The sequence below is a fragment of the Ovis canadensis genome, chromosome 5 (genome assembly GCF_042477335.2).
Source record: "Ovis canadensis isolate MfBH-ARS-UI-01 breed Bighorn chromosome 5, ARS-UI_OviCan_v2, whole genome shotgun sequence".
Taxonomy (NCBI): domain Eukaryota; kingdom Metazoa; phylum Chordata; class Mammalia; order Artiodactyla; family Bovidae; genus Ovis; species Ovis canadensis.
The window spans coordinates 73,184,524-73,207,669 of record NC_091249.1 but is presented as its reverse complement, the minus strand read 5'-3'; the positions used below and the strand labels follow the sequence as shown (position 1 = coordinate 73,207,669).

Below are 23,146 nucleotides of genomic sequence, written 5' to 3'. Positions count from 1 at the left end.
CACTTTCCCCAGTGGTCCTGTCCCATTCTGTGCAGGTTGCAGATGAGCTTCAGGGCTTCGTAGTAACACAAAGCCATTAGAGCACATTCTGACAACCTAGACAACATGAGGAGTGATAGGAAGGGAGGGAAGAAGTCAGTTCATTTCAGCAGATGGTCACTGAGACCTTCCTCTGTGCAAGGAGAGAAGCACAACCCTCCAAACTCAAGGCCTGCTCTTAGACCTTCCCATCCAACCAAGGGGCCCCATCAAGGGAGTGCATGCACAGGGACCTGTAGACTATTGCTTAGTAAATGGAGAGTTCCCTCTCACGTAGGTCTATCTGCTGCAAGTTCAGTGTGGGAAGTCAGTGTTGGCCAGGATGACAGAGTGCCTCTTTTACTGTTTCCTGCCTTAAATCCAAAAGGCTTGGTTCTGAGGCACAGAACTACCATGTGACCAGTCAGCAGCAGGTGACAAGCCTGCTCCAGCCACCCTGTCATAGAGTCCTAGAATACCTCCAAGTCTCTCTGGGTGAGCATCCTGCACTGGGATAGGAAATAGTAAAAAGCCTGGGTCCAGGAAGTACTAGAGGAAACACAGAGTAGGTAGCTAAACTTGAGATACTGTGGCCCTCCACGTGGGGAAAACATGGCCCAAGCAATGCCTTTGGCTCTGAACACTCAGACTGGAACTCCTTCCCTCAATGAAAGAGCCACTAAGGAGAGAGAGCCAAGAACAAGCTTTTTCCTTTGTAGGGAGAGGGGAGAGAAGGTAATTTTCCCTACACAAACATGTGGGAACCCAGGTACCTCTATAAGAGGAATGACTCACTGAGTTCCTGGAGAGGTATGGAGTACAATAGGAGTTTATAAGGAGGTAAACTCTGTCAAGAGAACTTTCCTCAAAACGGTAACATTTGAGTTCAGCTTTGCATGATATAAGACATTTCAACAGACATAAATAGGAAAGGAGGTCACAGGTAGGACAGTGAGGGAGATATTGAGGAGTGAGTCATGTTGTTAGGAGCCGCTCACCAGGTAGACGCTAGTGTGGCAAAGGTTCATGGGGGCCATGATGTGAAAGGAAATGCCAATGCCAAGGACCTGTCCTTCACCTGCCAGGGAATGAGGAGCCACTGAATGTATGTGAGCAAGGGTGACATGATGTGCCTGGGACTTCTGTCTAAGAAGCCAGCTCTGGCTTTGGGCGAGCTATGCATGGTCAGGGGATAGCCTGGAGGCAAGGGACCAATAACAAGTTTGAGTTCAGGGACATTTAGGAAGAAGCAAGAGGACTGGAGAGGAGAGAACACTGCTAGGCTCAGTCAACACTTCAGAGATTGTGGGAGCTTTACAAATATGGATCCTTGTGTCTTGCCCCTAGAAGTTCATTCTCATTGGTCTGTGTGGGGCCTGGGTCGCTATGATTTTAAAAGCTCCGCAGAGGGGCTAGTGTACAGATTGGGTGAAAACTGCTGCTCTAACTATCCCCTCAATTTACCGCAGGGGTAGGTGAGGATCCCAGGAGTGAAATAGCTGAACCCATCCCAGATTTCTGATGTTAAATCTGGGGTTCTCTTTCAACAGCAGAGTCCTGAGCCTCTGATGAAAGGGAGAAAGAATAAAAAGAACAGAGTCTCTGTAAATGGGAAGAACCATTTACAGAGCAGAGAAAGAAAGAATGTAGTGAAGGAGACAGCTGAGAAGGAGGAACTACTAGCCATGTGGGAGATGGGGGGATGCTTAACACTGTGAAAGGGCTTTGAGATTGACCATTGAGAAGTCATTCACCATGAGGAGGTCACTGGTCATTGGAAAGTAGCATAGCTCAGTAATAAAGAGTTTCAGAGCCAGATTTCCTGATAGGCATTTATAGCCACAGGAGCACATCCTGTGTCTCCATTAGCTTACCAGTGGGTGACTTCAGGTATGTTAATTTGTCTCTCTAAGCTTTAGTTTTCTCATCTGCAAAATACATACAGTGTTAGTATTTGCCCATAAGATTGTCTTGAGTTGAAATGAGCTACATGTAAATCCCTTAGAATGGTGTCTGGCATAGTGTGTATGAGGGTGTGTGTGTGTGTATTATGATCAATATATATTAACTGTTATTATTGCTGTTACTGTTGTGGGTGGTAATCTTTGAGAGGCCATTAAATAGGCTATTGAGGGTAGGTGTCAGATTTCATCAATTATATTGGACTTCTGTACCTCATACCATGGGTTTCCCTGGCAGCTCAGCAGTAAAGAATCCGCTTGTCAATGCAGGAAACATAGGTTCGATGCCTGCGTTGGGAGGGAAGCTCCCCCAGAGAAGGAAATAGCAATCCACTCCAGTAGCCTGGCAGGCTACAGTTCATGGGATTGCAAGAGTCAGACATGACTTAACAACTCCTCATACCATGCCTCAAGTGACAATAACCCAGTACTACTAAATTAATCTGATCATCACATTTTAGCTGGCTTAGTTGCACAGAGTACACTCATCCTGCAGAATATCATCCCCTGTATCACAGAGGTGGTAGGACACCTTCTCCTTACTTGCACAGTCACCTGTTGGCCTCCACCTGGTCACCTGTGGGACTCCATGCACCAAAGATTGCACATTTGGTAGGGCAGGAAGGGGAGAGTGGACAGGAGACAGAGAAGGGTGGCAGAGGGAGAGGGGAGGGGTACTTGTTCATTGCACACCCCCAAAGCACCCTCTAGATTACAGACACTCTCAAAACACAGCAATTGGATGAAAACCCCACAGACAACCTGCCGCCTAAAGCAGCCATGGTATGGACTAGGAACAAGCCATCCCTGTGTGCTGTGCTGTCCCTGTGATCAGGCCACTGGGTGTCACTCTTAGTCTGTGTTTGGGGTCGGGTTTCTGAAGATGGCCCAGCATTTGCTAAAGTCTCTGCCCTCTCCTCGCAGCTTCCCTCCGTTTGATGGTTTTTTATTCTCTGAAGTGTTTCTATAACATATGTATGTGTGTATGCATACATGCATATATTTTTTGATTTAACCAAATTGGCTGTGTATTGACAATGAAATTTCTCAGAAGCTGTTTTCTGAGTCAGATTTAGGTCATGCCTCTGACACGTGGGACTGGGATCTTGCTTATCCATGGAAGCAAATTTTTGTGGGTTTCTCTTTTTATAGCTCAGGTTTCAATATCAGCTACCTCGTTTCACAGCAACAGTAGCTGGAAAACCCATTCTTAAACCTTGGGCAGGTCTGTCTGAATAGATAGTCTTTGTATTTGACAAAAGTAACTTTGAAGACTATCACCTTTTTAAGAGTGACAGAAGGCCACATTTGTCCTCTTTTTTTTTTTAAAGCATTTAATGTGTTTGTGTTTGAGTTTGTGTGTGTTTTAAGTGAAAAAAAGTCCTTAGATATAATTGAAGATGCCTTTTTACCCCCTCATACTTCCATTCTCTGATCCTGATTCCATCCTATAGGCCAACACTGTTTGAAATTTCTAGTCTTTATTCTGATACACTTAAAAAATTGACATTTGTTTATAAATGAAAATACTATGGTTTTGTGTATTAAAATTTTATATAAATGTTTTTTCTACAACTGGCCTTTTCCACAATTGACATTATAAATTTAAGATTTATTCATGTTGTAAAAGATATAGTTAATTTTTGTAAAGTGTTACTTACAAGAAATTTATATACTTAAATGCCTACATTTAAAAATAAACAAGATTGAAAGATTAATGTACTCAAAACCAGATTTAAGAGAATAGGAGAAAAGCCAATATTTCATGGTATTAAATGTTAAAAAATTTCTTTGTTAATCCCCTCTTTTATTCTTATTGTTTATCTGTGTCTTCTTTATAATTCCATTTCTTGTGGCATCTATTTTTGTTGATGAGAAGTTTGCTGTTTCATAACCATTTCTTTGCAGTAGGTAGCTTTTATCTTGCTGTTTTTGTTAAGGTTTTGTTTTGTTATTGATGTTTTGCAATTGTACCGTAGTATGTCTAGCTTTGATATATCCTATTATTTATAGCAAGTTGTCCACTTCCTTCTCCATCATGTACACCTCTAGGTAGATATTTCAGTGGAGATCTGTGAGTTGGTAAATGCTTTCCATCTCTTTAAGATACTTCAAATATACTCTTGCATGATCATTTACATAGGTGTAGAATAATATCTTCAAAGTGTAGAGTGAAAATTAATTATTAATATAAAATTTCAAATCCATTTTGGCAGAGTTTTGTCAATCTTATTAGTCTTTTCAGGAAACCAATTTTTCTTTTGCTGACCATCTTTATTGTTTGTTTTCTATTTCATTAATTTCATATTTACCTTTATAATTTTTCTACTTTGCTTTTATTTCATAAAGTTATGTTCCTATCATTTATATTTAACTCTTTTATTCCATGAGTTGAATAGTTAATTAATTGATAATTGAACCCAGAAAGAATGATTAGGAGAAATAGAAAATCCAAAAAGACTTATAACCTTAATGAAATAGAAATCATGTTTAAATTGTATTATTTTTATTTATTTTGCTTAGGACTTGGTGTGCTTCTTCAATTTGAAGACTCATGTCTTTCTTCAATTCTGGAAAATGCTCATTCTTCCTTTGAATATTGCCTCTCTCTCATTCTCTTTAGTCTCTCTTCTGGAATTCCTGTTAGAGGTATGTTGGACTTGTCATTCTATCCTCAGTCTTGCTTAATCAGTTCTTTTATACTTTTCATCTTTTGTCATGCTAGGCTACATTCTGGATGATTTCCTCAGAATATTCTTAAGTTTCACCAATTTTCTTCTCTGTTGTGACTAAACCTGTTGTTTAACTTTACTCATATGGTCCCAAATGTCCATGCTTTTATTTTCACTTCTAAAATTTGTATTTTACTATTTTTCACATATGCTGTTTCTGCTCTTATAGCCCCATATTTTCATTGTAGCCTCTATTCATTCTTTTTATTTCATTATTTTAACCATGCTTATTTAAATTATCTTCAGATTACTGTTAGTTCTATTGTAGTGTTGATCTACCCATTTGTGCATTTGCTGACTCTCTTCGTCAGTAGTTCATTTTCTTGTGTGGTTTGTATTTTCAGTTATGTGAATGAACTTTCAACATTTTAAAAGATGGTCTTTGCCTGAAGCATTTACTACAGAAAGCATTCCAGCAGAGCACTTTTTGCCTTTGCTGTCCCTGGAAACTTAGAAACTCAGTAGTTCAGATCTGGTTCTCTGATAGGGTACCTACATTGTGCAGTGTAAATTCATATCCCACACCTTGTAATAGTGTAAGCCTAGGTGTTTTATTTTTTCCAGACACTCAGACAGACAGAAAGCGTGTTCTTGGCAGGTTATGAGAAGTTTCCAATCCCCTTTTATAGAAGTCGCAGCACTTCTAGATTTTAGGCCATAGGGAACACAAAGCTATTTTGGGAGCTCCATTCAGCTTCCCTGCTTCACACAGGTCCAAAGTCACATTCTGTCCCTAAGTGGTATTAGCAGGTCAGCCCCACCTCTGAGGGCCAATGTCCCAGATGAGAACCACTAGCATCTCTGGACCATCTACTCTAACTTACCAATTTGGCTTTGCTTTTTCCTTTTGTTTCTGGTTCCTAGGAATTTCCCTTTCTCTCTTTAAAGACTATATTAAAATGTTTATCAGATTTTATCCATGCTTTGTCTATGTATATGGTGGCAAGTAGCCCTGTGCTTCAGCTTCTTGTATTTCTAGAAGCCCTACCACACTCCTTCTAAGTCCATCTCCATGCCGGCAAGCCCTAATTAATTTGTCAAGCTTCTTGGACTCTCTCTAAATATCTGGGGCTCAGGGCATTAGCATATTAGCCATAGGCAATGGACACAGAGGCAGAAGACCTCAGCTTCGGTCTCAGCTTTACCACTTTCCAGCTGTGTAATTTTGAGCATGTCACTAAACCTTTCTGAATCTTCATCTACAAATATGAACAAAAATACTTACATCATAGGATTGTTATGAAGAGTAAATGAAATAGTAAATTCAGGAATGGGATCATATTCTTTTTATCTCAAATGAGTTTAGATGTAGAATTCAATCACATGCTCTTTCAAGAATGGAATATCTTAAACTACTGGGGAGAATCTGGAGGTCAAGCCAGAGAGATAGGGGTTCCATAAGACAGGGAGGCTTGGTGTACTGCAGCCCAGGGGGTTGCAAAGAGTCGGACACAACTGAGCGACTGAACTGACTGACTTAAGTATTGTGTCAAGAGCTGCAGATGTCAAGACAAGCTTTAGTGCCAGTTCTGCCTCTAATCAGAGTTGTGACCTTGAGCAGTTCACATTAGTGGCTAGTTTTCTCAACTAGAAAACAGCTACTAAAGTGGCTGACTTTCAAACTGCATTTATTTGAGCTACGGAGACAATGGGTAAGTGGCAGACCATGGCACTGCATCCCAGCCCTTCCCTTAATCATGCTTGAAGTAAAGAAGCTCCTCTTATATCCTGCTTTATGGTTACCTAACCACAGACTGAACTGAACTGAACCACAGACTTTATTTTTCTGTACCTCAGTCTCTTCCTCTGTAAAAAGGGAATAAGAATAGTATATGCATCATAGGGCAACTGCATGCATTAAATGAGTATCTGATTCATAATAAACAGCCCCCACAAAGTATTAGCTGGCATTAACACTTGGGCTTTCAAGTTATTTTTGTTTTAAAGCTGGATTCTGAAGTTAAAAATATATTGGGAACAAAGAGATATTAAATGTTGTCTAGATGGATATTGGACTGAATACTTTCCAAGGCACTTCTAGTTTTCATGTTCTTTGATTTTATGACAGGTATCTAGCTGACAAATTGGTTTTAACAATTAGTTTATACGGTAAAGTGAATATACAGAGCTCTGTTATTTATAATCATTTCTTCTAGCACCCTGGCCTTCCTTCTACCCACTTCCCATGCCTCAGCCTTCCTTCCTTCTCTTTATGGTGCATAACACTGTTGTGCTGTGTCATGGAATCTGATGTCAATATCAGCTGTGAAGGGTTTCTTCTGACTATAGTCAAGCTTTCTCCATTGTTCCTCTAAATTGTGTCATCTGTCCTGAGTGTTTTCTTGAAATAATCTGTCAAAGAAACATCTTTTAATGGTCCTTTTCCAACCCCTGCATTTAGGACAGCCAGTTCCTATTTCTTTCCCTAGAAATGGTCACCATGTGGTCTCACAGAATGGGTAGGGGTTGAAGGAAGGGGTTTTGTTTTTCTTGAGAGATGGAGATTTAATTGGAGGGTTGTTTTCATGTGCCACTTCTTCAGCCGCCACATAGGTCGGTTCTGCACAGATGAGGTGCCTCCAGCTCTTCTTTGATGTACAGATAAAAGCATTATACAACAGTGAGATGAGGAGTCTGATTTCAGCTCTGACTGAGTAGGTTGATGGCTTCTCTGTGTCCTTCACTGCATTCTAGGGTGAAGAGAGAAGATGTCGTGTCTGAAACCTTGCACTGATCTGTGTCCATGTCTTTTGCCTCAACACAGGAGCAAGAACTCCGCCTTTTTCAGTGATGAGGAAAAATGCTCTCTGGGGTTCCTGGGAAGTGACAGGAAAGCTGAGTGTGTCAGCTTCCTCCGCACACTTGCTCAGACTGACATAACATCTGTCTACCAGCTGAGTGAGTATTTGCTTCTCAACTGCCTCCCCACCCCCCGAGAAAGCCCAAACTCCTCAAGATTAAGGAATTGTTCCTAACCAAAAAGTACAGTATCTCTAAAGTCTAATCACATGCATGTATGTGGGGCTGTGATCACAGTTCAGTTGATGACCTGGGTCATATTTGATTAGCAGCATTTTCACTTTGGATTTCAGATGATTCTAAAGTCACAGGGACTTGGTGCCTAAAAACTATGAGATGTAATGAAATCAGTTCAGCTATAGAATGGGAGGCTGGCCATATTGAACCTTCCATTCTAAACTGGAGAAGAAAACTTCCTGGGTTGTGGCTGAGGGTCTTCCTCCTAGGGCTGAAGTAGGTCTGGCCCCACAATAATAAAGGTGTGGCCATAGAACATTATAGATGGAAAGACCCTAAGAAATGACTTCTCTCATTTTATAGATTAGGAAGCTGAGGCCCAAGTGAATTAGCGCCTGAACCAGGATAAGAACTGCCCTCCCCTGTCCTCTAGTCAGGACAACTCCTACTTCTCCACATTGTCCCTGACACAAAATGACTTTGGACTGTTGGATATGTCAGTCTTGGGTGAGTGAGGAGCCTCAGTACCTAGCACAGTTTCAGTGGTGTCTGAATGACTGACTGACTGAATGAATGACACTCCTTTCCCTTACTTTGTGAGGGGTCCCCTGCTCTGTGTCAAGAAGTGCTTCATCCAATGACAGGGTTTGAGGAAGGATTCCTGTTTCTCCTATCTCTTCAGTGATGGAGATACTGCGTCCACTCCTTTGTGGCCACATTAGATGGCACATATTTCATGGGTATGGCCAGAGATTCTGCAGAAGGACTCACAGGCTAGCCTCTGGAGCAGAAGTGGGAGTTAGAAACTTTCTCCAGGCACAGGAACATTTGTGATTAGCACCTTGCCCAGGTATCAGCACCAGCCCAGGCAGTACTTTCTTACTACGGGCAGATCACACTGCTGCACCAAGCTGAACCAGGAAGCTGAAGTTATGAATGTAGCCTGGTAGTCAGGAGCCAAGGTCTGAAAACCAAGGATTAGGGGCCTGCTTTGGAGGTAGGGGTGGCTATAGACTTGGATCCAGGGTATCTGCCAACTGTTGACCCAGTGGTTGAGGGAGATCCAGGGACAGATCTCAGGCAGCCCATTAGCTCTTACCTACAGACCAAGGGTGCATCCCTGCTGGGTGCCGGGCTGCACTTCATGGCTTCACAGGTTGTCCCTGGCACCGAGGCAACCAACAGAAGGGGCATCCTGTTGGTAAATTCCATTCTTTCTCTGAGAGGAAGTATTTTTTCTTTTGGTAATTCCTAATTATTTGTGTTCTTGGGGGTCCTGGCCTAAGAGAAATGGTTGCAGTAGGACAAGTACATGTCCCACAACATCAGTGAGGGACAGGTGCAGGAACCCAGAGCCCAGCTCTCTAGCTCTGCTGTGTTTGGCTGTAGGACCTTTTGGGGTTGCAGGTATCAAGTACCTTCAATGACATTCACAGAAGAAACCTTCTCCTGAGAATAGCAAGTGGAGGCTTGATTTGGTGAGGGGCCTGCTACCCTCAAAGTTCACTGGAGAGCTCAGGGTAGGGGCACAGGTGGCTGACTATTGCTACTTTGCCAGGAAGAGGTAGAATCTTTTTTCTAGCAGGCCCTGTTCTATGGAGCACGAACCTGGCCTTCACCTCCACAAGCTCCACTGTGGCTACTTTGGCCAAGGGGGTCAACTTCTTTGCTGCCAAGCCCAAGGTCATCTTTTTGGTTTTCACCTTATCTTATTTCATTTTTGTTCACTTTTGAACACGGTGAAATGTGTTCATTTTTGTTCACTTATCTTGTTTCACTTATGTCACTTTTGTTAGATGGCTGCACCATAAACCACCCTGGTCTCCATGATTCCTCTTTTCTCTGTGCCTTTCCAGTCTCCTGGATTGGCTCTCAGCTGCCAGTAAAATGCTAATGTTTTCCCAGCTCATTCACAAATCTCCTCTAACCACTCCTCCTCCACCTGCTTTGCTTTTCCTTCCAAATCCTTCTTTTGGGACTTTGAGACATTCTTTGTGACATAGTGTCAGTCACAAATCCATGTTTGCAAGTCTCCACTTTTCTCCTTGGCCACAGATCTATTTCATTCTCTGCTAGAGCTCCTGTAAGTACTACAAATTCAAAATGTCTAAAGCTACTAGAGATTGTGCTTTCTCCCACCTCATCCCACCACAGTACTTCAGGGAACAAGACTTAGGAACCTCAGATGCTTCTTTACCTTCTTTTCTTAATTATTGACATTTGGTCACCTCATCCTATCATATTTACAAAGCACATTATGCACACTGAATCTGTCTGTTGAATGGGTAGATGACAGAGGAAGGAAGAAGGAAGGCTGTACACATGGAAACGAGAGGCAATGCCACATGCCAAGAGTGTGCTGCCCATGGAGTTTGGTTCATGGCTCTGTCATAAACTCACTGAAAGATTTGGGCCTTAAGATTCCATCATCACCCCTGCCCTGCATACTCACACCTCTTGGCATGGAGCTCCTGTTTCTGTCTTTTTTTCTCTGACTCTGTTCTAATTTCTACCTCAGTTCTCAACTGTATGGTGAGTGGGTTAAACCAGATAGTCTTTAGGTCCCCACAGCACTGATGGTGAAGGGGAGATGCTGTCTTATACCTTAGGGACAGCAGTTGGTCTGAAACACAAAGTGTCCAAGGGGCCACTGGTCCAGGGAACGCATGCAGGCATAGGCATGCTGGACCATTCTGACCTAACTCAGGTCTGTCCTTCATCTCTATCCAGGTGGGTTTGAATCCATCCAAAGTCTTCCAAACGATCTGAGCGGTGAGTAGAGATCATGCTGAACCAGACCTCCAGTCCTGTGGGACAGAATCTTGTCCTCTTGCCAAGAGCTGGCCACAATAGTTGCAGGTACTTAGTGTTGCTCAATTCTGCCTGTCCCTTACAGTGTCCCAATCCGAAGGCTTCAAGGAGACCCGGCCTGGTGGAGCCTGGGAGGAGCATCAGGCCATGGGCTCCAGACAGTCCAGCAGCTCTGAGGACTCCAGTCTGGAGGAAGAGCTGCTTTCAGCTGCCTCAGACACCTATCATCTGCCGGAGCCTGATGACCTCGATGACCCAGAATTGCTCATGAACCTGAACACTGGTCAGGAGGAGGAGGAGGCTGAGAACTTCGCCCCCATATTGGCTTTTCTGGATCATGAGGGATATGCTGACCACTTTAAGAGCCTCTATGATTTTTCCTTCTCTTTCCTCACGTCTTCCTTTTATAGTTACTCTGAGGAGGACGAGCTCATGGCCTACCTGGAGGCCTCGAGGAAGTGGGCCAAGCGGAGCCACATGACCTGGGCCCACGCCCGGCTCTGCTTCCTCCTGGGTCGGCTAAGTGTCAGGAAGGTCAAACTCTCTCAGGCCAGGGTGTACTTTGAGGAGGCCATCCACATTCTCAACGGGGGATTTAAGGATCTATCCTTGGTGGCTGCCCTGTATATCAATTTGGCGGCCATCTACCTGAGGCAGAGGCTGAGGCATAAAGGCTCATCCTTGCTGGAGAAGGCAGGTACCTTGTTGGCCTGCCTGCCTGACCGGGAGTATAGTACCAAGAGCGAGCTGGATGTAGTGGCCTATGTGTTGAGACAGGGCATCGTGTCAGGCAGCTGCCCACTGGAGGCCAGGGCCTGCTTTCTGGCCATCCGATTGCTCCTAAGCCTTGGCCGGCATGATGAGGTCCTGCCCTTCGCCGAGCGCCTGCAGCTCCTCTCTGGACACCCTCCCACCTCAGATGCTGCAGCTACCATCTTGAGTTTTCTCTATGACAAGAAATATCTGCCACACCTTGCAGTGGCTTCTGTCCGGCTGCGTGGAACTCCGAGTGTCCAAGGGATGGCCCTTCCAATTTGGCAGGTCTACCTGGTCCTGCAGAACACCACCAAGCTCGTTGGTATCTCCTCCCCAAGCTGGGGTGAAGTTTCTTCCCTGGCTTGCCCGGCACTCAGGCAGGCACTGACTTCCTGTGAGGAACAGGCAGACTGGAGCACCCAGAGGGTCCTGTGTCTCATCCTGTCCAAAGTGTACCTCCAACACAGATCTCCTGATGGTGCCATCCATTACCTGAGCCAAGCTTTGATGCTAGGCCAGCTGCTGAGTGAGCAGGAAGCTTTTGAGTCTTCCCTCTGCTTGGCATGGGCCTATCTCTTATCCAGCCAGCCAAAGAAGGCTTTGGACATCCTTGAGCCATTCTTATACTCCCTGAAGGAGACAGAGAGTGTTATCCACAAAGGAGTGGTCTATAACCTCATGGGACTTGCACTTCAAGGTGAAGGCAGGGTGAACAGGGCAGCCAAGAGCTATCTCCGGGCCTTGAACAGAGCCCAGGAGGTAGGGGATGTGCGCAACCAGGCAGTGGCTTTGGCCAATCTTGGCCATCTGACCCTTAAGTCCTGGCCTCAGCAGCCAGCCAGGAACTATCTTCTACAATCTGTGCAACTCTATTCTACACTCCAGGCCAGCATGGAGACAGACATGGAATTAATACAGGTGCTTCTCTGGTTGGCCCAGGTCCAGGTGTATGGACGCCAGCTGGCTAGTGGCCGCTTTTGTTATGAAATGGCATTGCTGTTTGGCTTAAGGCATCAACACCTGAAGAGTGAGTATGTCCTCTGCTGCTGAGATGCTTTAGAGAAAAGTGTTAGAGGACATTTTTTTCCTTTGTCCTATCTCCAGTCATCTCATCCATGTTCCTGCTTTATGTTCAGGTCAGCTTCAGGTCACCAAATCCCTCTGCCATTTCTACAGCTCTGTGTCCCCAAACCCCGAGGCATGCATCACCTACCACGAGCACTGGCTGACACTAGCTCAGCAACTCAGAGACCGGGAGATGGAGGGGAGGCTGCTGGAATCCCTTGGACAGCTCTATCGGAACCTAAACACATCCAGGTGAGTGCAGGCTCAAGGACTCTCCTAGAAACATCTTTCCTTCCTTCAGGAGAATCAGTATACTTTCCCTCACAAAGTTAGGTCCAAATGTATATGATGTGTTTATGGTATCATGGAAAAGAATGTTGTCTTTGCAGCTAACACACATTGTAAACTCAGTGCCACCCATCACTTATTAGCTGTGTGACTCTGGGCAATTTTTATACTTGCCCATGCCTCTGCTTCCTCACCAGTTAGTGCACACGGGACACTTGGACAGTGCCTGATAAGGCTCGATCATGTTGGCTATGTTACAAGTAATTACCTGTGTGTCTCTATAACAATCCATCAAATGGATGTGGCTGAGGGTGCATAATTCAGAGAGGTGGCAATTATTATACTGAGGACCATGGAACTCTCAGGAGGTCTTCATTACCTGAGGACAGTTGGTATTAGAGAAAAGACACAAAGTAAATAAATGCACAGAAAGCAGGGGTGTAAAATTTCACAGTAAAAAATTTTGATGGTAACTTACCTTTAAAATGAAACTAGAAATGATGAAACTAAGTTTATTTTCACTTTTTAGTTAAGAAGCTAAGGTTATAACTGCAACGGTGCACTGAGTCGTAGACTAAACATAGCAAAAGAAGTGTTTTGTGATTGACTTTTTGGGACTCTCTTAGAAAGGCTCATTTTTCAAAAATATCCCAAAACATAACTGTTTTACCCAAAGGCTTTTTTAAATTTTCACTCTTGATATTTAAATTATTCTCAGGTGAACTATCCTGCCATCTCTTGCTGATTTTCCTTTCTGTCTCTTCACTGATCAAATCTGCCTGATCCTCATTTGCCAGTGGCATGGCCTGCAACTCTGCTCTCTAACAAGCCTTTAATTGATTCCATTAAACTCTGCATGGTTTATATTTGATTATATACTTTGCAATAGATTGGCATTGTAGGATTTATTCATAATTATGAATGACTTCTAACATGGGGGAGAGATGACTGCTAGGGTTGAGCAAAGAGAAGTAATTGAGGAAAAGCTATTTAAATGATAATTTTTGCTTTTCTAGGCAACGTGGTAACCTTGGGCACCTAATAATCAGATAATGAAATCTTTCTTTGTCCTTCTTTCTCCCATTCTGTCTCCCTCTCCCTCATCTCTTCCCTCTCTCACAAGAATCAGGGATCCTCTAAATATCCCATTGTCTTTTGTCCCAGGAATGGAGTTTTAGATCATTGCAGCCTGTGAGGGGCCAGGAAGCCTGGCCCCAGCCCCACTTTGTTTCTGTTCAGAACACCTTAGGAATCTGTATAGTTTGGGAGCAGATCCAGAAGGTAGGCTTAAATTAATCTTAGAGATGAGATAGTCATATATTCACGGTAACACATAGTGAGAATGGGCTTTGGGAAAGTTGACTTTTAAGGGACAGGAGTATGGGTGGCAAATATGTGTCAGGTTTATTGCCACCCTTCCCTGTGTGTAACTTCAATCTCAGATTAATTGCTGTGCAGTGATTAATCACCTACCCAGCTGCCATCCTTTGCTCACAGCCTTCCTCCTGCCTCCAGCTGTCAAAAACCACTGATATTCTAAGGGAAAAGCCAAAGAAAAAGCCCTGGATTCTGTCAACAGAGTGCAGAGGTCTTTCTTAAGGCAATATGAAGGACCACTGGATTTCCTAGGTGTGAGGAGTATATAGAGAGAAGGGAAAGTGTGTAGCTGGAGTTGCTCCAAGGAGTGTCTGGAAGTCACAGGCCACAGAGCAGTGAGAGAAGAGACCAATACTGGATTAGGAGTCAGGAAACCTGAGCCTGCCATGAGCTTATAACGTGTCCTTAAATAAGTCATTTCTCCTCTTGGTTGCCCCATTTATAAGGTTAAATTGAATAAGGTGCCTTCTTGTTCTAAAATGTTAAGTCTAGGATGAGCCAGCTATGCTATGCTGACACTGGTAATGGCCGTGTTAGTATAAGAATTCCTGTTGCCTCCAGAGTCTTGAGTTTTGGAGGCAGATTCTTAAAGTTTTGGGCCTTCTAGATCAGAAACCTAAACTTTTGGGGATTTTTAAAGACTCTGCAGTAGCTTCAGAGGGTCTTGATGTAGTGACTGTAAACTCCAAGTGGGCAGACCTGGTGTCTAGCGTAGAACAGAGAGACATATATATTTGTGTGGGCATAAGATGTTTACCCCTTTTCAGGATGCTCAGTTTGTCAAGAACATGCTATAATGCTATATTTATTTAGCATGTATAAATCAACTACTCCTGCAAAGCCTTTGTGAAAAAGAATAGAACAAAGACCAGCTAACAGAAATCGATAAACAAGTGTTTCCATGCACCTGGAGGTGGTTACTGTAATTTAGCTCTAAGCTTCCTGGTAGCTGAGGTAAAAAGGGGGAAACCATATGAGGTTCTCACTGTCTGATAAAAAAAATAAAAACAAATGTATCTGTTGGAGCAAATTTATTCCTGGCACTGACTTCTAGGAAGAATTTGTTAGGTGGGTTTTGATAATGGTTTTTTCAACTAAATTCTCCTCATGGAATTTCCATTCTTAACAAAGCTCAAAGCCATATCAGGCAAAGGCAGGAAGTGTTCATGGGCGAGATGGCAGGCCGGGGCAGGTTTGGAGGGAGAGGAAACAACACTTTCAGCTAAGGGTTGCTGGGTCTGTCAGGGAACACTTCATGAAGGTGATAACATTTAGAGATGCCCTTGAGGGATAAGAAAGATTTTGAAAACTGGAGAAGGGTAAGAGAAGACCATTTGGGACCAAGGGTCTAACTGTAGCAATGGAAAGGGGAGGACACATTTGAAAAACATTTTGTAGATTTAACAGACCGGGTTTGATGTTTCTCTGGGTATAGGTACTAAAGGAGAGAGAAGACTATAGCCTACTTCCCGGGGAGGGATGTGGAGGTTAGATGGGGGTGCAGGGGTTTACAGTGGGCCTCTGGACTGGCACAGTCAGCATCCATATAGAAAATGGTGGTCATAATAGTAACAGAAGACATTCAGTGAGCATGCACTGATTACCAACCAACGTGCAATCTCAGGATGACCTTATGAGGAAGAAAGAGTGAGTGATTTTCACTACCCATACTGCTTTTCTGCTTATTTACATTCCTCCTATTTGAAAGGTTTTCTCTAGTGTTCAGTGATGGTGAGTAGGAAGGCAGGGCAGTAGATGATGAAAACTTTGGCTCAGCCTTCAGAATTTTGTCTTGAGACACTTTGCTGTTCCTTTGTTCAGTATATCTTTTGAGAATTGCTTTCTTTACTTTCATGGTGATGACTACAGAATCTAGTTTGATGAAGGCTTTCAGTCTCTCAATGAGAAAGGTCATTAGGGGTCTTGTCTTCTGTCTCAAGGTGACACAATATAGACTTTAGACTTTCTATAGCCTCAGCTGTAGAGCTGAACCAGGTGGGTTACTTGAGAACTTTATAGCTCTATTGGATCAATTCGACTAATACTTGCCGAACATGTGCTATGGCCCAGACCCTAGTTTAAAAGCTGACAAATGTCAGCCCAGTCCCTGAGCTGACAATGCTTATCGTCTAGGTCAGGAAGTAGATATTATACACATACTCACTGCAAGTATCACATAAATGTTGCTAAGAGACACAAAGGATGTGCATGTTATTTTTCAGAAAGAAATACCTTGCATGCAACAAGCCTTAGCAAAGTAATGATTCTTTGCATATAATACAATCCCTAGATGCCTAGAAGTCATTTTTCATGGCTTTTATTCTTATTCTTGTGCATCTTACTCCTATGGAACTGAAAAAAATGTTTCAATGTTTGGTTTTCAGTATAGCTAATATGACTAATCCCTAACATTTTTGGAATCATAAACAAGGAAAGAATTGCACTTGCTGACATGTTCTTCTTTTATCACAAGCCTAGGATGTACATCACCATCCATCTTTTTCCAATGGGGGCACTTTGTTCAAGGTTTGAGTTTTCTTATGTCCTTCAAAATTTTGAAGTTGTTAAAGTGGCAAAAGAAACAAAAGCCTTTCCACAGTTGATTTCTGGGCCAGAAATTGAGCACTGTTTGAGGGTCTGTGGGGGAGCTGTGGAATTTGATTCTCAGGGTTAGATCCTTGTTTAAACAGAGTTTATTACCTGGTCTTTATTGCTTACCCTTCAAAGCCTTATTTTTCCCATTTGCAAATGGATATGATAATAATACTGTTCTCTTAGTGCTGTTGTGGTGATTAAATGAAATTATGCATGTCAAGCCCCTAGTGCGTGCTAAGGTCTCAATAAGTCATAAGTAACAATTACTGTCAGTGCCGTTATTAAAGACAAAACAGCAGAAAGCTACATATAAAGCTTTGAAATGAGGAATGCAAACATGGACAAGTTTTTTAAAAGACCCCTGGGTTTCTTTATTTGCAAAATGAGCTAAGAACTTTCATGGCTGGGGATTTCTTGAGGATTAAATGAAAGGATGTGTACTGAAAATTTGTATCCCAACACCTGGCCCAGGGTCAGCCCCTGGTGAGTGGCAGTTCTTATTATGGAAATTGGATGAGACCAATTAGTGGAGGCTGGGCTCTGGCCAGAGGTGCAACATTCATCCAGGCAGGGCAGGGATCTGGAAAACCCCAGCAGGGGTTGGTAGGAGGAAGTCTGGGAAGGCAGGTGTACTGAGGTCACCTCACCACAGACTCATGGCTGATATCCACACAGGAAGGAAGAAATGAGGATTCAGCTGCAGAGATTGAATTTTGGGGGCAGAAAAAAATGAGAAAAAGAGAAAACTGAGGGTTTAAGAGGAGAGGAGATACTATGGCAGGGCCTGGGCATAGCTGGCTAGGAATTCATGAGACTTGGGATCAAGACTGATTTCATAGTCTTCTACCAGCTGTTCTCCTTACTTCTTTGATTTGGGAGCTGAGCCACACCTAGAACCTGCAGGTGTTGACTGTAAGAATTGGCATGCTGGGACATTCCAGACCAAGCTAGTGACTCATCTTATATAGCATAGCCACTGGTAGATGTAAATACATGGGGTGGTGAGTGGTGGTAGGAAAGAACCAAGGAAGCTGGAGACCACTTCCCAACTTTAGACCATAAGGTGCTTGTCTTATACTGGAGTCATGAATCAAGTATAAGTCTTGGTGGAAGCAGTGGTCTTTGGAAAATCCATGCACATGGAGTGTTGATAGAGTTATGTGGGCATCTGGGTCTCTCTAACTCCTGCCTTCCCCCTTGGAGTATTTTTTGAGGAACACTGACCTCCTCTCTTTCATAGTCACAGTGAGCTCAGAGAGAAAAGTTCTAAGATCAAAATGCATTCTTGTGAGTTGATTTCTCTGTGATAACCCACATCTTGCTCCCTGGGGGTTTGGAGAAAATAACCATATCCCAAGAATGTCCCAGGATGAGATGTATGGGTCCTGTCTTCATTAATTGTTACAGTGGGAGTAGGGGGAGAAGTGGAGGCCAGGCCTGTAGACCTGTTATCCCTGCTTGGCATTAAAGGGGTACAGAGTGGGTGAGAAAAGGTTAGGGCTTCCTATAGTGAAGGAGGCCTGTGATTATCAGGCCAGGGAGGTTGGTGACCACTTCAGCATTGTGTGCAGCTTCTCAGCTCACAGCACAATCTCAGCAGCAAATCTGACATTCTGGTTCTTGACAGAGAGTGGCCACTGCCCATCCTTGATGTCAGTAAATATTATATCAGAAGCAGGGCAGCAGAGAATTAGAGTTCTCTCTTCTCAGGACTTACAAGGGCCAAATGTCTGGCAGTTTCTCTGAAGGCTAATAGCTGCCTCGTTGCCAAGATGAATCAGGGCCTTATTAGTCAAAAACAATGCTTATTTCCATCACTGTGAACAAGGGGGTCTGGAGCCTGGGTTGCCTATCAAGAGATGGAACCATGTTTGATAAGGACCTCCTAACTATTTACAGACTTAGTTGGTAATGGTCAGTGTTTCTAGAAGGATTTGCATGGTTTGGTGTTTCCCACACTTCAGTGCAAAGTAGTATAATCTAGGTGTGTCTTAGAAATTCAGATTCCTGGCTTGCTACTGTGATGATTCTGATTCAGTCAGACTGAGAGATCTCTGGGAGTCTGTTTTTAATAAGCAACCCAGGTAATGTTGGTACAGGTGAGTCATGAATCACACTATGAAGAACATGGGTATTGTGGGATGAGTCCTGGGCTGAGACTCAGGAGAATGGAGTTCTGGCCTTTGATTGTTCCCCAGTGTGGTGTGCAGTCTTGTGCAAGTCACTTCCCATCTCTGGGCCCGTTTTCCCTATGAAATAAGGAGAGAGTCTCAACCCAAGTTGCACAATAGAGTCACAATAGTAGCTGATAAGGAGCTTTGACAAAATGCTGCTGCTTGAGCTAGAGTGTACCAGGCTAGCATGGTATGTCAACACATTGAGGTGATGACTTTGCCTGTGGATGCATGTTTAAAGAGTTTCTAGATGATTCTAATTATTGCTGAAGTTGGTGATGCCCAGTGTTCCTTCTTGCTCTGGAATTCTGAACCTGTGCAACACTTTATTACCTATGCCTCATTTCTTCATTAATCCCTGATGTGAGGGGAACAGTTTTCTACATGAACAATTTCCAAATAACTGAAGAGTAGTCTGTTAAACACCAAAACTTTCCTCCTTCTTTGATTTTTCTTATTATAAGAACATCAAAATCTTTTTAATGATTTACAGTTACCACTATGGTCATTCTTTTGTGCATTTACTCAGTAAGTATGCATTTGTCATCCACTGTGTTAGGTTCTTATGAAAAATGTTATAGTGTCATGGAAAGATAGTTGGATCATGGGCCAGTAATCATAAAAATGATAATTAACATTTAAACATTTATCAAGTGCCTACTCTATGTTAGGCACTGTTCAAAACACTCTATCTCGTTTACTTCTCATAAGCATCCTCTGAGGCAGGTACAGTTACATCTCCATTTTGCAGATGGGGAAATCAAGGGACAGAGAGATTCTGTACTTTCTCAAGGTCTCACAGTTGGTTTAGGCAGATCCAGATCACAGCTGGTTTGGAACGAGATCACAGCTGGTTTAGGCAGATCCAGATCACAGCTGGTTTAGGCAGATCTCCCTGTGTGATCTGAAATAATGTTGTTTCCCCACTAGAGCTTCAGTGTCCTCCTGTGCTGAATGACTCTAGGTCTCTTTGAGCCCTTATACCTTATCGGTCCATGTTCATCCCCAGGTCCCTCAGGAGGTCCCTCACCTGCATCAAGGAGAGCCTACGTATCTTCATTGACCTGGGGGAGAGAGACAAGGCTGCTGAGGCCTGGCTTGGGGCTGGGCGACTCCACTACCTCATGCAGGAAGATGAACTGGTGGAGCTGTACCTGCAGGTAGGTCTCCAGCAGAGCTTATCTGCTGGCCTGGACCATGGGAGTGGGAGCAGCTGTAGCCTCCAAAATGGTGAGCTGGAACTAGGGAGAGGTGATGTTCTTGTCAAGCTCAAGAGGGACAGTCAACTCTAGGCTGCTCCCTGGACTCAAGATGGAAACCAGGGCAATCTGGTAGGCTAAATACAAGCAGCTGTGGGCCAGTCCCTGAGTTTCCATATGCGTGTGTGAGCTCTAAAAGAACATGATGGGAGACATGTTCATCTGTCTTGGCAGTTTTATCCATCTTTCTAAAGCTCAACACACAGCTTGACTTCAGGGAGGTAAAGAAGGTTGATGTTTGCAGTATATTAACATCATTATTTTCTTATGATTTTTTTTTGCACACCTTTAACATCTGTAGTATATCATAGTGTAGATTAAGTACCTCTGCTTTAAAGAAAGATGGACCTGGAATCAAATCACAGGGCCATTGATTATGAACCGTGTGACCTATCTGAGCTCCCTGGGCCTCAGTTTCTTCATGAGGGGATCTGTTTTTAGTAAATATTAAGTATAACATTTGCATAGTAAGCACATGTACATAAATATTTACTAAGTACATGGGACTTAGTAAATGCTTAATAAATGGTATTTCATCATCATCATTATCACTATGTGTACAATACTGACATTATGATGGTATATAAGAAGATGTATTCTATCAAAAATATGCCTGTTAACCTTCACTTCCTTCCCATTTGTCATTTTCTTCCCCTTTACCCAACTCCCTTACTCTGTTACTTATACTCACACAAATTTGCTTCCACTGAGTCTTAATAATGATTGTATAACATTGTTTGAAGGCTTGCTTTGCATGCAAGACTTTGTTAAACACTTCACATGCATGATGTTGTTTCATCCTCATTACAAATGCTGCAGGAGTTTCTACTGAAATTTACATTTTACAGACAATACTCAGTGAGGCTGAGTAACTTGCCTAAAGTGATACAGCTAGTAAGTGGTTAAAACTGCTCTCCAGCAGTATGACTTAAAGATTTTTCTTTCAGAGACTCTATTCGGCCTTGGGATTATACAAGTGGAAGAATTATCAGAGAACAGAAAATTTGGTCTTGCCTTTTTCTCTCTAGGAGACAAAGGCTCAGAGGGGGCTATTGGGGTTGTTCATTGCTTGGTGGCAGAACTCCTGACTCCAGGATTTCATCTCACTGCCTCTATCTTTGTGTATCTGTATATGCAATAAAAATAACTGAGGGACCTTGGCCCTGTAATTCACAGACCAGGATTGGTCCCAGGTACCCCTAACCCTAGACTACCACCTGACTTGATGTTCTGCAGTCATTCCCATTGAGGTAAACCATTCTCTACCTAAGGATCTTTGAGATACTGTAGTTGTGCTGCAGGTGTGGTACATTCTTCTCTTCTATGTCTTCATCACATTTTGTTTAGGTGCAAAATTAAATAGCTTGTTTGAGATAAAGAGATCATAAGGGCCAGGAGAAGGGTAATGGAATCAAGGACACTGGCATTTGTTTGCCACTAACTATTGATGTAAACTTAAAACTCCTTATTCTGAGCCTGTTTCTCTGTCTGGAAACTCTAAGTGTTGGATGAACTCACTTTTTCCAAACTTCAGTCATTTATACATCACGTTTATAGTTTTGCCATACCCAATACCTCTGTACCATTATTTATTTATTTATTTATTTTTCTTTGACTCAACTTCAAATCAACTTAACTTTTTACATTAAACAGTGCTATCTAAAATCAGATATTTTGATGTATTATTTTTAAAAATTTTTAATTGGAGGATAATTGCTTTACAATATTCTGTTGGTTTCTACTGTACAACAATGTGAGTCAGCTATAATACATATATTCCCCTTCCTCTTGAGCCTTCCTCCAACCACGTCCCCCATCCCACCCATCTAGGTTGTCACAGAACGCTGAGCTGAGCTCCCTGTGTTATACAAGTTTCCCTCTAGCTATCTATTGATGTATTATTAATCTTTTCTCTCTAAAACACATTAAAATAAATATTCAACTATTACAAGATGTTTGTGCTGCTGAAAACCATTTCTAGGGCCGTCAAAGTAAACTTATCATCTCATCAAATGATCTCATCTCCATGTCATTTAAGGTTCAGGGGACTTTAACAGAGGGTTAAGCTAGATGGTCAGGATGTCCTTGCCAGTCCTGTGGACATTCAGAAGTGCTTCTCTCCACCTTTGACAGCAGTCTCTGTTCCACCCAGGCAGCCATCCAGAAAGCCCTGAAGTCAGAGGAGCCCTCCTTGGCTCTCAAGCTCTATGAGGAAGCGGGTGATGTGTTCTTCAACGGGACTCGCCACAGGCATCGTGCGGTGGAGTATTACCGAGTGAGTCATGGGCTGCATAGTCAGCAGTATCCCCAGCCAGGCTGTGACACAAATGTAGGCAGGTTCACTTGGACTTTGGTCTGGGGCCCAGTTCCCCTCTCTTGATGGTATTTCTGTGTCTTCCTTTCTTCATTCAGTGCCTACAGGCTCTCCCTCTCTTAAGTCCAGCAGGCTCTCAAAGAAGGAGCTGATAAACTCTGTCACTCTTGTGGTTGATAAATAAAGTATTCTTCCTGAGAGAACATACCATAATAATGACAACTTTTAGGTGCATGGTACTATACACTTTGTAGCACATGTCTTTGTCGACCAGAATGTTTCTATGTACATGGCATGGTGGGAGATGATTGGTCTATGGATGAACACTTTTGCCTTACTATGTTTTATTATGTATTAAAATATATTAAAAAATCAAATATGTATAATACCAGTTCATCAGATGCATGGTTTCACAGATATTATTGCAAAGAATGAAGCAAGAAAAAAAAAGACAGTTAATTTAAGAAATAAAAGTAATTAAATAAATGTCCATATGTTAAGTAGATATGTAAAAAACCATAATTGTTCATTACAGACTGAAGTTTAGGAAACTTTGTTATCTTATTTGATCCTAAAATTTCACTTATTCCAATACTTACTCATTTGCTTGTTCAATTGTTTATTCAGTCATCAAACATTCATCAAGCAGGCAATATGTGCCAGGCACTGGTAGGAGTGAATGAAAGACATGTCTTTGACTTTTGAGGTTCTCATGGTCATACACATTTTATAGATGACAAAACTGAAGCTCAGAGAGATGAAGTGACCTGCCCAACATTCATTATAAAAATAATAGAAATGACTATTTCCTGGGGACTCC

The 23,146-nt window shown here is 42.8% G+C and overlaps 1 protein-coding gene across 1 annotated transcript in view; it reads left to right on the top strand.

The window, feature by feature from the left end:
- The window catches only part of SH3TC2 (SH3 domain and tetratricopeptide repeats 2), a 56,690-nt gene that overhangs the window by 28,888 nt on the left and 4,656 nt on the right, over positions 1-23,146 (top strand). The window contains exons 9-14 of the mRNA XM_069592365.1: positions 7,476-7,609; positions 10,418-10,459; positions 10,584-12,281; positions 12,391-12,571; positions 19,763-19,913; positions 22,165-22,287. Of these exons, the coding sequence (XP_069448466.1) occupies positions 7,476-7,609; positions 10,418-10,459; positions 10,584-12,281; positions 12,391-12,571; positions 19,763-19,913; positions 22,165-22,287 (2,329 nt within the window). The remainder of the gene's footprint in view (positions 1-7,475; positions 7,610-10,417; positions 10,460-10,583; positions 12,282-12,390; positions 12,572-19,762; positions 19,914-22,164; positions 22,288-23,146) is intronic.